The sequence below is a fragment of the Girardinichthys multiradiatus genome, chromosome 4 (assembly GCF_021462225.1).
Source record: "Girardinichthys multiradiatus isolate DD_20200921_A chromosome 4, DD_fGirMul_XY1, whole genome shotgun sequence".
Taxonomy (NCBI): Eukaryota; Metazoa; Chordata; class Actinopteri; order Cyprinodontiformes; family Goodeidae; genus Girardinichthys; species Girardinichthys multiradiatus.
Window position 1 is genome coordinate 48,248,534 of NC_061797.1, and position 13,424 is coordinate 48,261,957.

The 13,424-nt window shown below is 44.9% G+C and overlaps 1 protein-coding gene across 1 annotated transcript; it reads right to left on the reverse strand.

The window, feature by feature from the left end:
• Positions 1–683: 683 nt before the first annotated feature.
• On the reverse strand, positions 684–10,319 carry gpatch1 (G patch domain containing 1). Its single transcript, XM_047363355.1, has 20 exons — positions 10,193–10,319; positions 8,489–8,623; positions 7,587–7,672; positions 7,339–7,499; positions 7,092–7,189; positions 6,084–6,142; positions 5,690–5,932; positions 5,468–5,615; positions 5,242–5,321; positions 4,956–5,172; positions 3,773–4,048; positions 3,304–3,482; positions 3,091–3,218; positions 2,913–3,001; positions 1,936–2,123; positions 1,611–1,860; positions 1,443–1,523; positions 1,138–1,250; positions 923–1,059; positions 684–833 (listed from the first exon to the last, which is right to left on the reverse strand). Exons 1-20 carry the CDS (start codon positions 10,260–10,262, stop codon positions 800–802), a joined length of 2,772 nt encoding a protein of 923 aa, XP_047219311.1. The 5' UTR covers positions 10,263–10,319; the 3' UTR covers positions 684–799.
• Between the last annotated feature and the right edge of the window lie 3,105 nt (positions 10,320–13,424).

Sequence of the window (13,424 nt, forward strand, 5' to 3'; positions counted from 1 at the left end):
CAGCAGCACTTGTGAACGTTGATGTTCTTTTAAGTCCTTTTAATGGCTCTCTCTAGAAATAGGGCTCTATATATAAACTTGCCTTGCCAATTTTATTTTAGTTCTACAACTTCATCCGACCCAGTCAGTCTACACCCGAGATCTGCAGAGGTAACTGGTCCAGCAGGGAAATCCAGAGATCCCTCTCTGCACCTTCAGAGTTCTAGCTCTGCCTCAGGTTCTCCTCCCAGTGATCCGTGCCTGAATAATCTTGAAAAGGAGGCATCCTTTCAGTGTCAATACGCAGCAGCTCTACTTCAAGCTTCCCCAAGATGGTGGACTTCCTCTTTATTTCTGAGGAAGATCCCTGTCGTTCTACAGAAGCTTATTTCAACTGCTTGGATCCAGGGTGTTTTTCGACCAGTGAATTCAGAGCTTCACCTTCACTCGAGGAAGCTCTGATCCATTCATCCACCTCCTGCTCCTTCTTGCCATCACTCAGGAAAAGAACACCAGGAAACTGGAACTCATCAGCCTGAGGGAGATATTTACTCCTGACCCGAAAAAAACATTTTACATTTTGCCAAAAAATGTTTCTTGGAAACGGGATAAAAAGTGAATGAACAGAAAAGCAACAGTTTGTTTTGCAGTGAAAACACCAGTAGTCTAAATAAACTGGTCCATGACTGCACCACTACAAATACTAAAATGAATTCATATTTTTATTAGACAGAAAAGCTTCACAGCAGATATCATGTTGGTGTGAGATCAGTGAGATCAGGCTGCAGTCGGTCCTCACAGAGGATGGAGCTCCTGCAGGTCACCACATCTGAGGGGTCCGGATGCTTTTCAGTCTGAAACCAGATCAAAGACAAGGTGGACTCAAATGAGGTGAACATTACAAAGAACTGCTGATGAACTGAACCTCTCTGTGACCTCTGACCTTCTCAGCAGCTCGTCTGTCGATACCTGAACATCTTCCTCGTCTTCTTTGCTGTCCTCAGAGCTGCTGCCTGACTCCTCTTTCTTGCTTTTCAACTGCTGCTTCCCTTTGTGTTTGTGTTTCTTGTGTTTCTTCTTCTGCAGAAATAAACAGAGGATCTGAGCTAAAGTCAGGAGAAGCAGCTGTTCTGTGAACTTCAGCTGACGTTCCTCTACCTTCTTCTCCTTCTTGTGTTTAAGCTTCTTGTTTTTGTGCTTCTTCTCTTTGCTTTTCCTGCTGGTCCTCTCATCCTCCTGGGGGGGGTATGTGGAGGTGGCGCCTCCTCTATCTGAACAGGAGAACAACATAAATCCACAGTAATCGGACCCATGAATGTTTTAGGAATTAAAAAAGCTCCTAAACTCAAGGGATGAGCCACAAAACAGAGCATAGGGCTGAGATGAGCTGCTTAAAGACAGCAGAGTTAAAACAGATGCCAGATGGAGTCTTCTCTGTGGCGGTGGGTGAACTGGTTTCTCACCGACAGCAGCTGAAGGAGGCGGCAGCTTCGGACCAAACTCTTTCTCATCCTGAGTGGACATCTGAGAGGAAACTGCTGCTTCTGAGGAAACACAGATACATTTTCAGCTCAGAGTCACACGCATGCTGAGAATATCTGCAGAATGGTTCAGATCAACGGCTGCAGAACCTGTATGCAGGCTGGATGTGACGACAGAAGAGGAGGAGATGGCAAAAAGCTTTATTGGTTCTGTGTCCATTTTTCCTTCATCTTCCTTTGCATCTTTCTCACCCTCCTCTCCATCACTCTCTCCCTCTGATGAAGAGGAGGACTTCTCATCGGAAGAGCCGGCAAAGATGGCTTTAAACAAATCCATGGGAGGCCTCTCCTCCTCCTCCTCCTCCTCTTCTTCATTCTTTGCCTTCTTGTCTACCTCTGCCTGTAAGAAAAGCCCAGCAGGGTTAGATTCCAGGTGATCCCGTAAATGCTGAAGATGCTGTTTGTCCACACGGACCTCAGATTTGTTGCCTGAAGTCAGGTCGCTGTTGCAGGTGGAGGAGGACAACCCGGGAGCTTTGGACTCAGTTTGGTTCCGTGCATCGCTGAGCAGCTCGCTCAGCGGATCTTCGTTCTTCTTTTCTTTGTTCTGCTCTGAAACGTCCCACCTCGACCTCTTCCCCGGCTCCAGAGGCTTTGGAGGTGCTGAGAGGCAGAGGCAGGATAAGTCAGAAGCTATTACTACCTGAACTTTTCCACATTTAGTCACATTTCAACAAACTCCGGTGTTTTTATTGGGTTTTATGTGACAGAACTACACAACTTAGTGCAGAACTGTGGATTGGAAGGAAAAACATATTTTACAATGAAAAATCTGATACGTGTGGTGTACAACCCCTTTCAGCAGGACAACCACCCTAAATAAACATCCAGAGCTACCTTGGGATGGTTTAGATCAAAGCAGATTGATGTGTTAGAATGGCCTAGTCAAAGTCTAGATCTATATCCAACTGAAAGCTTGTAGCAAGACTTAAAAACTGATGTTCTCAGATGTTCTCCATTCAATCTAACTGAGCTTGAGATGTTTCACAAAGAAGAATGAGCAGAACGTTCAGCTGGTAGATGTTCAAAGTTGATAGAGACAAACCCCGGAAGACCTGCAGCTGGACCTGCAGCCAGAGTTGGTTCTACAAAGTTCTGAGTCTGTAGAACCACTTAATACAAATGCACGCTGCACTTTTCAGATTTAGATTGGTAAACTTGAATCAGTCTCCTTCCATCTCACAGATCTGCTCCACCCTGTGTTGGTCTACCACAGAAAATCTCAGAAGTTTGTAGATCGAACATCAAACTTCCTGAAGATCCTGAAGGGTATAAATGTGTTTTCTTAGCAACAGTTTCTGATCTAGAAACAGTTTTTTAACACCAGTCTGTCGTCAGAGATCTGGTTCAGATCAGCACCAAGGACTTCCTGAACCAGCTGAGTGGACCTACCTGCCATCTCCCTGCTCTCTGGAACAGTTAAGAAGTTGAAGACCGAAAACTTGTCTCTTTTCACCTTCGGCAGACCCACCAAACCTGACCTGCAGGACCAATCAGAGACAGAGTTCAGCTGTATAGCTGTCACATACACTGAGTAGGTTCTGGACCGTTTGGGCTCAGAGAGTCATACCCAGGGTACGGGTCAGGAACGTTGAACCTCTTGCACAGCAGTCTGTCGGGATGCCACTCAAAGGTTTCTCTGGTCAGTTTTCCAAACATCTTCATCTTGACAGCTGCCTGCTTGTCGTCCACATCACCCTAGCAACCAAACAAACAACCTTAGATCTCCTGCTGAGTCAGGAGGAGCAGCATCCCTGAGACTTGGACTGTTGCAGTGTCCTACCTCCTGGTCCTGGCTGACCTCCACTGTGTCCTCGTCCTCCTGGTGCTTGGCCCGTGTGAAGCGAGACGACAGTGAGGAAGAGGAGGGTCGGTACAGGATGGAAGATCGGACAAACTCCTCGCGCTCCCTGCTGCGCTCCCACTCCGTCATGGTTGGGTCCAGACTCTGCTCCAGGGCGTCTGTGGGACAAAAGGTCCACTTTTAGACTGGTTCCAGCTCAGCGGCAGGAGCTTCAACAGAAGGTCTGAATGTGAACTGAATGTGGGACTGAAGTAACTGATGGTTGCTTCTGCTCAGATCAGGTTGAACAGATTAAATGTGAGGTTCCACAGGGAATGGTGTCAAGTCCTTTAGTTTTATTCTAAATAATGACATTAATCACCGTTTCATCAGATTCTACTGAAGCCACAGATAAAACTAATGAAATGAATGAAAGCTTGTGATAAAACGTGTGATAAAATCCTCCTACCTCCGTCTCCCAGTCGGAGCTGGCTCAGGTAGACCTCGTACCGCGCCTGCTTGCTGGGGTTATTCTCAAAGGGTTTGAAGCTCTGTGAGGAGGACGAGCCTTTCCATGCCGCCAGCGCCTCCTGCTGCTGCTGAAGGCCAGAGGGGAGCAGAGCCGGTCCGGGTGGAGGCGCCCGGGATGTGTCGGCCGTGCAGGATTTTTGGGCTGAGGAGTTTCGGAAGCTGAACAGGCGCTGTCTGTCCTCAGGTCTCAGCAGATCCATGACTGAACTGGGACCTGATCCAGGTCAAAACAAGAAGCAGATGATGAGAAAGTGGAGTGCACGTGATGAAGACATCCTCAGAAGCTCTCGGTGGGTACTCCTGTGGTTTACTGTGTGACCATCTGACCTGGTGTGCAGATCCAGATCAACTGGAACAGATCTAGGTCTCTGCGTCATACTAAAACAGTAATTGCACTGCCCCATCATTCAGTTTCCCTGAAGGAATGGACTTGATCCAGTAAAGAGAGGCAAATCAATTCCCAGCAGAAGTTTGATCCATCTGACTTGAGTTAAAACAGAGTTTAGTAAGAGAAAGTAATACCTGACCACCACAGAGCTGAAACAGCTCTATTTGAACAACATTCTCTCTCTGCAGCCTTTCATGCTATGAACCACCACATCTCACCATCACAGCTGTAGTTGATATTAGAAGATCTTCTCCAGCTCTGTGAAGCTGGATGAACAGCTCAGAAAACATGGCTCAGACTGTAGAGTCTCATCTTTTTCTGGATGGATTTTAAAACCTTAGTAGTTCATTTTAAAGTTTAAAATGCTCTGTTCCAGTCCTAATTAGCAGTCCAGTGTGGACCAACCAGCCAGAATCTGAGACGTTCTGAAAGCCAGATTATACAGTGAATGTGATACTAGAATCAGCAGCAGCTGTACTTTACTGATCTGTGTATGTACTTCATTAAAAATGCTGCAGTTTAGTAGAATTTGTTTATTTCTGCTGTATTTTCAGTCTGTTTTATTATTTTTACACATAATAACCCTACTTTTTATCCATGTTGGTTTAGCTGAGAACCACTCCGTTCAACTTCAACTGTTCCTAAGAGATGTTCTATGAATACAGATGACATCTGATCTGGACCTGTAATTTGTAGCTGCCCACACTGGTTTAACAGGAATAGAATATTTCACCTTTCAGGGCGTCCTCTCCCAGCAGCGCCCTCCTCTGGCCAGAGTCCAGCTGGTGGCGTCCTACTGGCTGTGGCTCTTCTTTGACCATGTGACCCCTGGAGGTCTTCAGAGCCTCAGCCAGAGCTGAACTGACCCCAGAGAGTCTTGTAACGTCAACTTGGGGACGGAAATAATGAACGGGGCGATAATCTCTGGGCAAAGTGGGTGGAGGGAAGATCTGCAAAACACAGAGGAGTCAGTGGAGAGTTTCATCCATTAACAGATGGCGAGATGTCTGCAGACTCACTGTTTTCTCATCACGAGGTTTCTGAGCCAGAGTGAACCCCTCCAGGATCTTCCCGAGATACAAAGCATCTTTGCTTCTGTCTGAAATAATTTATGACACACATTGACATGAATCCAGCAACATATTCCACTCCGAGATGATGAACTGAACAATGAAAATGAAAGCGGAATACGCAAACATATCCAGATGTTCCCAGATCTCTTCAGGTTTTTCCAGGCTGTGTTACCTCTCTTCTTGGTGTACTGCTGGGGAGCCGTCCAGCCGTACAAACCATCTCCGGGCTCCTCTTCTCCAAGAATGGTGTCGTATCTGGACATGGAGTCTCTGTGATACACGTCCTCATCCTCTTCCTCCAGCGCTCCCACACCAAATGCCTGCAGGTCAACGCACAGGTAAAAAAAACACCCAGATCTTCATGTTTTAAACCCTGAGTAGAGATTAACCCCACCTGCCCGGCGACCCCTCCTCTCCTGGAGCTACTTTGTCGGTCTCCAAACAGCCGACTCCTGGTCTCAGACCGAGGCCTGAACAGATCAATGTGCTCATCCGCTGCCCGACCCAGCAGTGCAAGGCCCGGGTCCAGACCGCGGTACCCCAGGCCTTGAACCCCGAGCCTCGGAGTAAAGTCCACTGGAGTCACATCCTTCGGAGCAAAGGTAACGTTCTCTGGGGCAAATTCCCCATCCTCATCCTGAACAGAGAGACAATCAGGGAATAAACAGACACAGATACACAAGGAAGAAGAGGAAGCTGTTCCAGAGTAACAGTGAGTGACTTCAGAACCATCTGCAGTGTTTTGTACTAGTTTGGGAGTATCTTTTTCTCCTGTAGACGTTACCCACCTCTGATTCCTCCGAACCAGTAGGGGGCACCAAACAGCTGTATACTTTTGATGGTCCATCTGGCAATAAGACAAAAAAATACAATTATTATAAAATAGACATTGTGGGTGGGTGGGTGGATGGATGGATGGGTGGGTGGGTGGGTGCGTGGGTGGGTGGGTTGGTGGGTGGGTGGGTGGGTGGGTTGGTGGATGGATGGATGGGTGGGTGGATGGATGGATGGATGGATGGGTGGATGGATGGATGGATGGGTGCGTGGATGGGTGGGTGGGTGGATGGGTGCGTGGGTGGATGGGTGGGTGGGTGGGTTGGTGGATGGATGGGTGGGTGGGTGGGTGGGTGGGTGCGTGGATGGATGGATGGATGGATGGATGGGTGGGTGGGTGGATGGATGGATGGATGGATGGATGGGTGGGTGGGTGCGTGGATGGATGGATGGGTGGGTGGGTGCGTGCGTGGGTGGATGGATGGATGGGTGGGTGGGTGGGTGGGTGGATGGATGGATGGATGGATGGATGGATGGGTGGGTGGGTGCGTGGATGGATGGATGGATGGGTGGGTGGGTGCGTGGATGGATGGATGGATGGATGGATGGATGGATGGGTGGGTGGGTGGATGGATGGATGGATGGATGGATGGATGGGTGGGTGGGTGCGTGCGTGGGTGGATGGATGGATGGGTGGGTGGGTGCGTGGGTGGATGGATGGATGGGTGGGTGGGTGGGTGGGTGCGTGGATGGATGGGTGCGTGGATGGATGGATGGATGGATGGATGGGTGGGTGGATGGATGGATGGATGGATGGATGGGTGGGTGGGTGCGTGGGTGGATAGATGGATGGATGGATGGGTGGGTGGGTGGGTGCGTGGATTAACTTGGATGTGTAGATCTTCAGCGGGAGGAACAGATGAGCTCCCTCAGTGTTGTAATTTCAGGTCTATTTGTTCCTGGATCTGATTGGACCTGCTGAACATCTGCAGCAGAACCGTCTGAGGTGTGTGTTTACACACCCTTAAGCTGTCTGCGAGGTTTCCTCTTCACGCGAGGCCCGATGCCCTGACCTTCCTTCCATCCCATCTTCCTCAGCAGCTCTATGCCGATGGACAACCTGAGAGTCAGAACCGGCAATCTTCAACTGTTACACACTGGACTCATGGAGCAGAGGTGTTCTTTATCGAACCAGAGCCTTAAAGTAATCTGCAGATTTACAGAAAAGTTGTCAGAAACAGAAACCAGGCGACACATGACAGCTTTTACCTGGCAGGTGCGATGAGCTCCTCCAGCAGCGTGTCTCCGGGGATCAACGCCGCCTGAGCGCTGACGGCTCTGGCCTTCTCTGCAGCCTCATCTCTGCGGCTGGACGAGAACTCCTGACTGGTGGTGATCTCTCTAGGAGCGATGCCGTGCTCGCTGAAGTCCTAACAAACAACAACCATCAGCATGGCCCTATGTGCAGCAACATCTTCAGTGCAACTGTCTCGATCTAAAGATCAACAGTGTTTTACCTCCTCGTCCATGAAATCTTCAGGTCTGGCATGGTGCTTGTCAGCTTTCTGTTGCCGTGACGACACAAAGGTTGATGGGGTCCAGCCTGAAGGTCCAACAATACATGATCAGGAATCTATAGATCATTCATCAGGCTGATGGTGGCCATGAGAAATGATTAAAGACCCTCTATGGAGTGTATACGTCACCTTCCACAATGTTGTAAAAAATTCATTAATTACAGAATTTTAATTATTGTACATTTACACAAGGAAAAGATAAAGAATATGACATGAAAACATTTTGTTTAATTTATTATATCAAATGTGACTGAGGATCAAATGAGCATTCAATAAACCTACAACCTATTCAAGACTCAATGAGCAAACAATGTTTTATATTTTATTGTTTACATAAAAATGAGCTTCTGTCTTTTTTATTTATAATTTATGTTCTTCTTCTTTAGATTTCCTTATTTTCTATTATGTTCTTTAGGACAGGTTTAACAAATGATGGCTGATGTAGAAACTCATTAGTCACAATTGATTTAATTGTAAAATAATGACATTTCATTCATGAATCATCCTTCCAACTAATTGTATCCTTTTTCTGACCAATTGCTCTTTCCACACTGGGACCTTTTTCCTGGAAGCAGGAGACCAGGACACCTGAGACATCATAGAAACTCCAATGTGGACTACAATAAGAACACAGCAGCTCTTCCTGCAGTCCAGAACACATTACTGGAATCGGTATCAGGTTTAAAAAAAACTCTACCACACAAGCAGATCTTTCCTGAAGTAATGACCCAACATCTGGGAGAAGAATGTGAACATCATCTTCCTTTAGAGGTTTCTAAGAGGTCCAAATGAATATAAACATCAAACAGGACTGAGGTTTGCAGGATCTGCTGAGTTCTGACCTTCTTTTGATCCAACTGTGTTGAAGTATCCAGCTGAGAAGCCTCCAGTAAAAGCTCCATGGAACCTTTCATATCGTCCCTTCTCGTCCTTCACCGTTTGCTCGTGCAGTGGGATGGGCTTCTTCAGAGGCTCGTCTGAAAACACACACATGATGGGTTTCAGCAGAACAATCCTGAGAGGACCTGCCGGATCCTGACGATCCAGGATCAATTAGAACTTTATCAGTGGGACAGAGGACTGCTGGTTCTCTGCCTGAACAGTGAAACCTTTAGGGATTGGACCAGGCATGGTTCTGAATGAGGTGGTTACCCTGTTATCACCTGACAGACTCAGAGCAAAAACAGAGACAAAAAAGAAAAACTTAATGACCAACGTAAAACAAGTTGGTCATAAGACAGTTACAACAGCTTCATGTTAAATAATACAAATACATATATATATATATATATATATACCTTTTTATTATATATGTGTATATTGTACATTGTAAATATGTAAATTCTGTAATGCAAAAACAAAACAAAAGAGCAAAGTGTACCGGAGTCAAATTCCTTGTTTGCATGTACGAACTTGGCAATAAAGCTGATTCTGATATATATATATATGTATATATATATATATATATATATATATATATATCATCACATATAAAGCCCTTAATGATCTAGCTCCATCATACATCAGAGATCTGATTGGTCCATATGTTCCTAACAGAGCACTTCGTTCTCAGACTGCAGGTTTACTGGTGGTTCCTAGAGTCTCTAGAAGTAGAATGGGAGGCAGATCCTTTAGTTACCAGCTCCTCTCCTGTGGAACTAGCTCCCAGTTTTAGTCCGTGAGGCAGACACCCTGTCTACTTTTAAGGCTAGGCTTAAAACTTTCCTTTTTGATAAAGCTTATAGTTAGAGTGGCTTAGTTTATCCTGAGATATCTGTGTAGTTATGCTGCTATAGGCTTAGGCTGCTGGAGGACATAATGACCACTTTCAGTCTCTGCTTCATTCTCCTACTACTCTCCAAGTATGCATTATCCCAGTGGGTTGAGACAGATGACAATTTATAGTGGTTTTGCTGGAGGTTTCTTCCAAGGGAGATGTTCCTTTCCATGGTCACCAAGTACTTGCTGAGGAGGAGGGATTGCTGCTTTGAAGATGACAGCTTGTTTCCTTTGAACTGACAACATCTTGCTCACAGGTACTTACATTTTTGATTGTATTAAACTGACCTGGAATCTGAACCGCTTTATTTGGACTGAACCCAATTATACAGGAATTGGACCTTTTATGTCTGTAGTGGATCTGTGCCATATAAAACTGGACTGAATGTTACAGTACAGAAACAAAGGTTTTGTTAATTTAGTCTTTTCGTTGCACAGACACTTCAAAATATGTTAATTTTAGGACATTTAATCCTCAGTCTAAGGAACAAACATTTTCATTCTGAAGCAGATCCAATCTGAGGAGAAGAACCCGGGTTTGGGCTCTAATTTCAGCGCTTAGTCCTCTGTATGGATGAGTTAAAGCGGTGTACAGGACGACGTTTAACTGGTAGTTTGGAATAGTAACTAGAGTCTTCTTCAGCTAGGAGCTGTTAGCTTAGCCTCCACCAAAGGTCTCCTCGTCTGGTTCCTCTGTTCCTTAAAACCACCTGAAGGCTTTACCAGAGAAGGACAACAGCTGACAGAGATGATGGATTAAGTCGTACCTTCCTCCAGAGGCTCCAGGGGAGTCCCGAAACTCACAAAGTCCTCGTCGCTGTCGCTGTCCGACGCCATATTTGTACACAACTACGGCCTCCACAGAGGGACAAACCTTTCAGATGAAAGCGAAGCTTTGACGTAACTGTTATTGTAAATACAAACAGGGAAAGTGCGACACTACAAGGTGATGAAGTGTAACTACACCAAGATTGAAGGTTGAAGTCACTGAAATAGTTAATCAGTTATTCAAAGTATTCTCTTCTCTTTAGTCTAATTCATTCTGTTTAATGATTTTTATTTACCCGTAATTAACCCTTAACAGATCATCGGACCTTTTTGGCAAGTTGCTAAAATTTTTGTTTTCCATTTAGCTGGGTTGGATGAACATAGTTTAAATTATCCAGATTATATTTAGTGCATTTTATTAACCACGAATAATCTCTTAGTTCCTTAAATACGCCTAAAATGCACAAAGTTACATAAAAATTGAGGCACTTGCTCTTAAAATGTTCAAATTAAAGCTATTTGAAATGTAATTTGTGATTCCACATTAATCTTAGAATAAACAAATATGCCAACATTTCATTTGGGCGACTAGCTATGAATTTTTAATCTTCTTTGTCCACCAGATGTCGTAGATGCTCCTTTAAAAGCATACAGCAAAATTTCACTTTTGACTGTTTTCTGCAAGAAGGTGGCATTGTGTCCGTGTGTGTGTGTGTAAATGACTTGATTCTTACAAGACTATTTGCTATTACAACAACACACAGAGTAAGGTGGTCTACTCTTCTGTTTACTCCTGGAGGCAGGACTTTAACCAGCACGCTGTAGACAACCTAGAGCCATGTGGACCCTTGAAGATGATTCATGATGATCCATCATGTTGGAAACATCCTCCAGTTCCTGGAGTTTTAAAATTCATCCCAGTTACTGGACAGCACAGCCTCCACTCGTCCAGTTAGTTTCTCTTTTAAAAACTGAAAGGGCCTAATTCAAGAAGAGCAGAATTAAACATGTTTGATCATTAGACCTCTGCTGTTTCACATCAAAAAACAGATGCTAGTTAACATTTTAGTTTAAAAATGTTAACTACACCTGCTGATATTTGTTTTATCCCAAGAGCAGAAAAGGGACAACGTTTCAGAGTTTCTGGAGTCTTTGCAACACATTTATGTGAAGAAAAACCAGGTGTTTGTCAGAATTCTCAGGAACATAAGAAGACATCACTGTGAGGTCCACTCGATGTTCTCAGATGGTCCAGTTTGAAGAAGGACTGTATATTAACCCAGTCCAGTTAACTGTTTGAGAGTGTTTAGTTAGAAACCCCTAGAACCAACATGATGCTGAAATCCAGAAATGAACAAGATGAAAGCCTGAATTCAACATCCATCCCTCCGTACATCTGGCCGTCTGTCCATCCATCCCTCTGTCCAACCGTCCCCTATATGCAGGGGTGCTGCTGGCGCCTATCTTCAGGTGAAAGGTGCACTGCACAGGTCATCAACAGAGAATCAGAGAATCTCTGCAGAAAATCATTTTTAAGCAAACAAGCTGTCAGAAATCCTATTGAGGAGAATGCAGAGATGTGCAGTTAAACCAAACAGAGGATTCGGCTTTTATCTCCACTGTTTGGCTGCTTGGATTTTATTTTCAGAGCCCAATTCCAACATTCATATTCCATCGGGGAGAAGGTTGCAGACTATGACCACTAGATGTCAATGTCTACCTATGACTCACAGGAAAGTTGTGGCTCTTCATCTGTGACCTCTGGATCTGATTTGCAAAGTCACCAAGAAAACTTCCCAAACATAACGCAGAGTCAGATCGGATCAGAAGATCAGACACATGTAGCTCACAACTTAACATATTATTCATTTTGAGATATTAGTTTAGCTTTTAGCTCGTTTCACCTCCAGAATAGAACCAGAACCAATGTATGCAGTGGAAACCAGCACCCCTCCAATCCTGTTTAACCTGAAGTCAGTCTCTCATTACTGATGAATAACTGCATGCAGGAATAATAAAGACATAATTTCCAGAACTTCTTCAGATGTCCTCTGCTTCCAGCATCAGAAACATTTACTCGCTGTCTCACAAAGAGTTCTAGGAGCACTGCATGAACCCGAAAGAACAACCTCCACTGAATTTCCTCACAGCGCAACACAGGTTCTCCATCAGAAAAGCTGTTGAGAAAGAGTTTCAATAAAAGAAAACCCACTGAGAATCAAAATAAATACAGAAATGATTGTACACTGTTTTCTTTCTGTGGGGACTCATTCTACAGGCTTGCTTCAAATCATGTCTTATATTCACTTGAATAGAGAAGTCGGGGAAGGATCTTTAACACATTCAGCAGATGGAGGAGCTCACCCAGAGCTCTGTGGAGATGCTGAAAGCCTTTCAGAGACAGGTTTGAGAGGAACACAATTTTTATTTATACTATATCAGCTTACAGGTTCCACAGAACAACCGCGAACAGGATATTTCTAGGTGCATTAGCAGGTTCTCCTCACATGATCACATTCAACCAATCACTGCACTCCTTCCACATACGTTCAAACACAGCTGCAAACAGAAGATCAAAGACTGAAGACAAAAATTCTGCAATTATTCTCATACAATCTCCAAAAGAGTCAGATAATAAATTCCATAAAATATCAGTGATGCTCACTAAAAACATGCCAACCTTCATCCACATCTGCATTTCCATGTTCCAAGGGCAGACTGAGGAGGTCTCTGGTTCCCCAAGTCTTCAACTTAGTCAACCCTGAGCTCAACTGGTGAGACGTCATTGGCTAAAACACGGTGAAAAAGTATTTACTGTCTGACAACATGAAGTAGGCCACAGGATCTCAAGGGAACACATCATGTTCGGACCAACAAAATTCAAGAACACAATGAGAAACAAAGTTTCTGACATTTGTCCGTCTGGACAGGGTTACAAAGCATTTTTTTAAGGCTTTGGGACTCCAGAGAACCACAATGAGAACCTTCCCAGAAGAGGCCGACCTACCACAATTACTCCAACTGGGTCTGCTTTGCTGCTTCAGGACCTGGAGGATTAGCTGTAATTGATGGAACCATGAATTCTGCTCTTATACAGAAAATCCTGAGGCTCACCTGGGTTCTGCAGCAAGGCAATGATCAAAACCCACCGGCAAGTCCACCTGTAAGTGGCTGAAAATAACGATATGAGGGTTTTGGAGTGGCTTAGTTAAAGTCTGGACATAAACCTGA

Excerpts from the sequence above, each read along its gene's own strand:
- gpatch1 (XM_047363355.1), bottom strand. The coding sequence starts at position 10,262 with ATGGCGTCGGACAGCGACAGCGACGAGGACTTTGTGAGTTTCGGGACT. Across the intron at positions 5,173-5,241 it reads AACCTCGTGATGAGAAAACA|ATCTTCCCTCCACCCACTTT; the intron begins GTGAGTCTGCAG and ends TGTGTTTTGCAG. Across the intron at positions 3,483-3,772 it reads GCTCCGACTGGGAGACGGAG|ACGCCCTGGAGCAGAGTCTG; the intron begins GTAGGAGGATTT and ends TTTGTCCCACAG.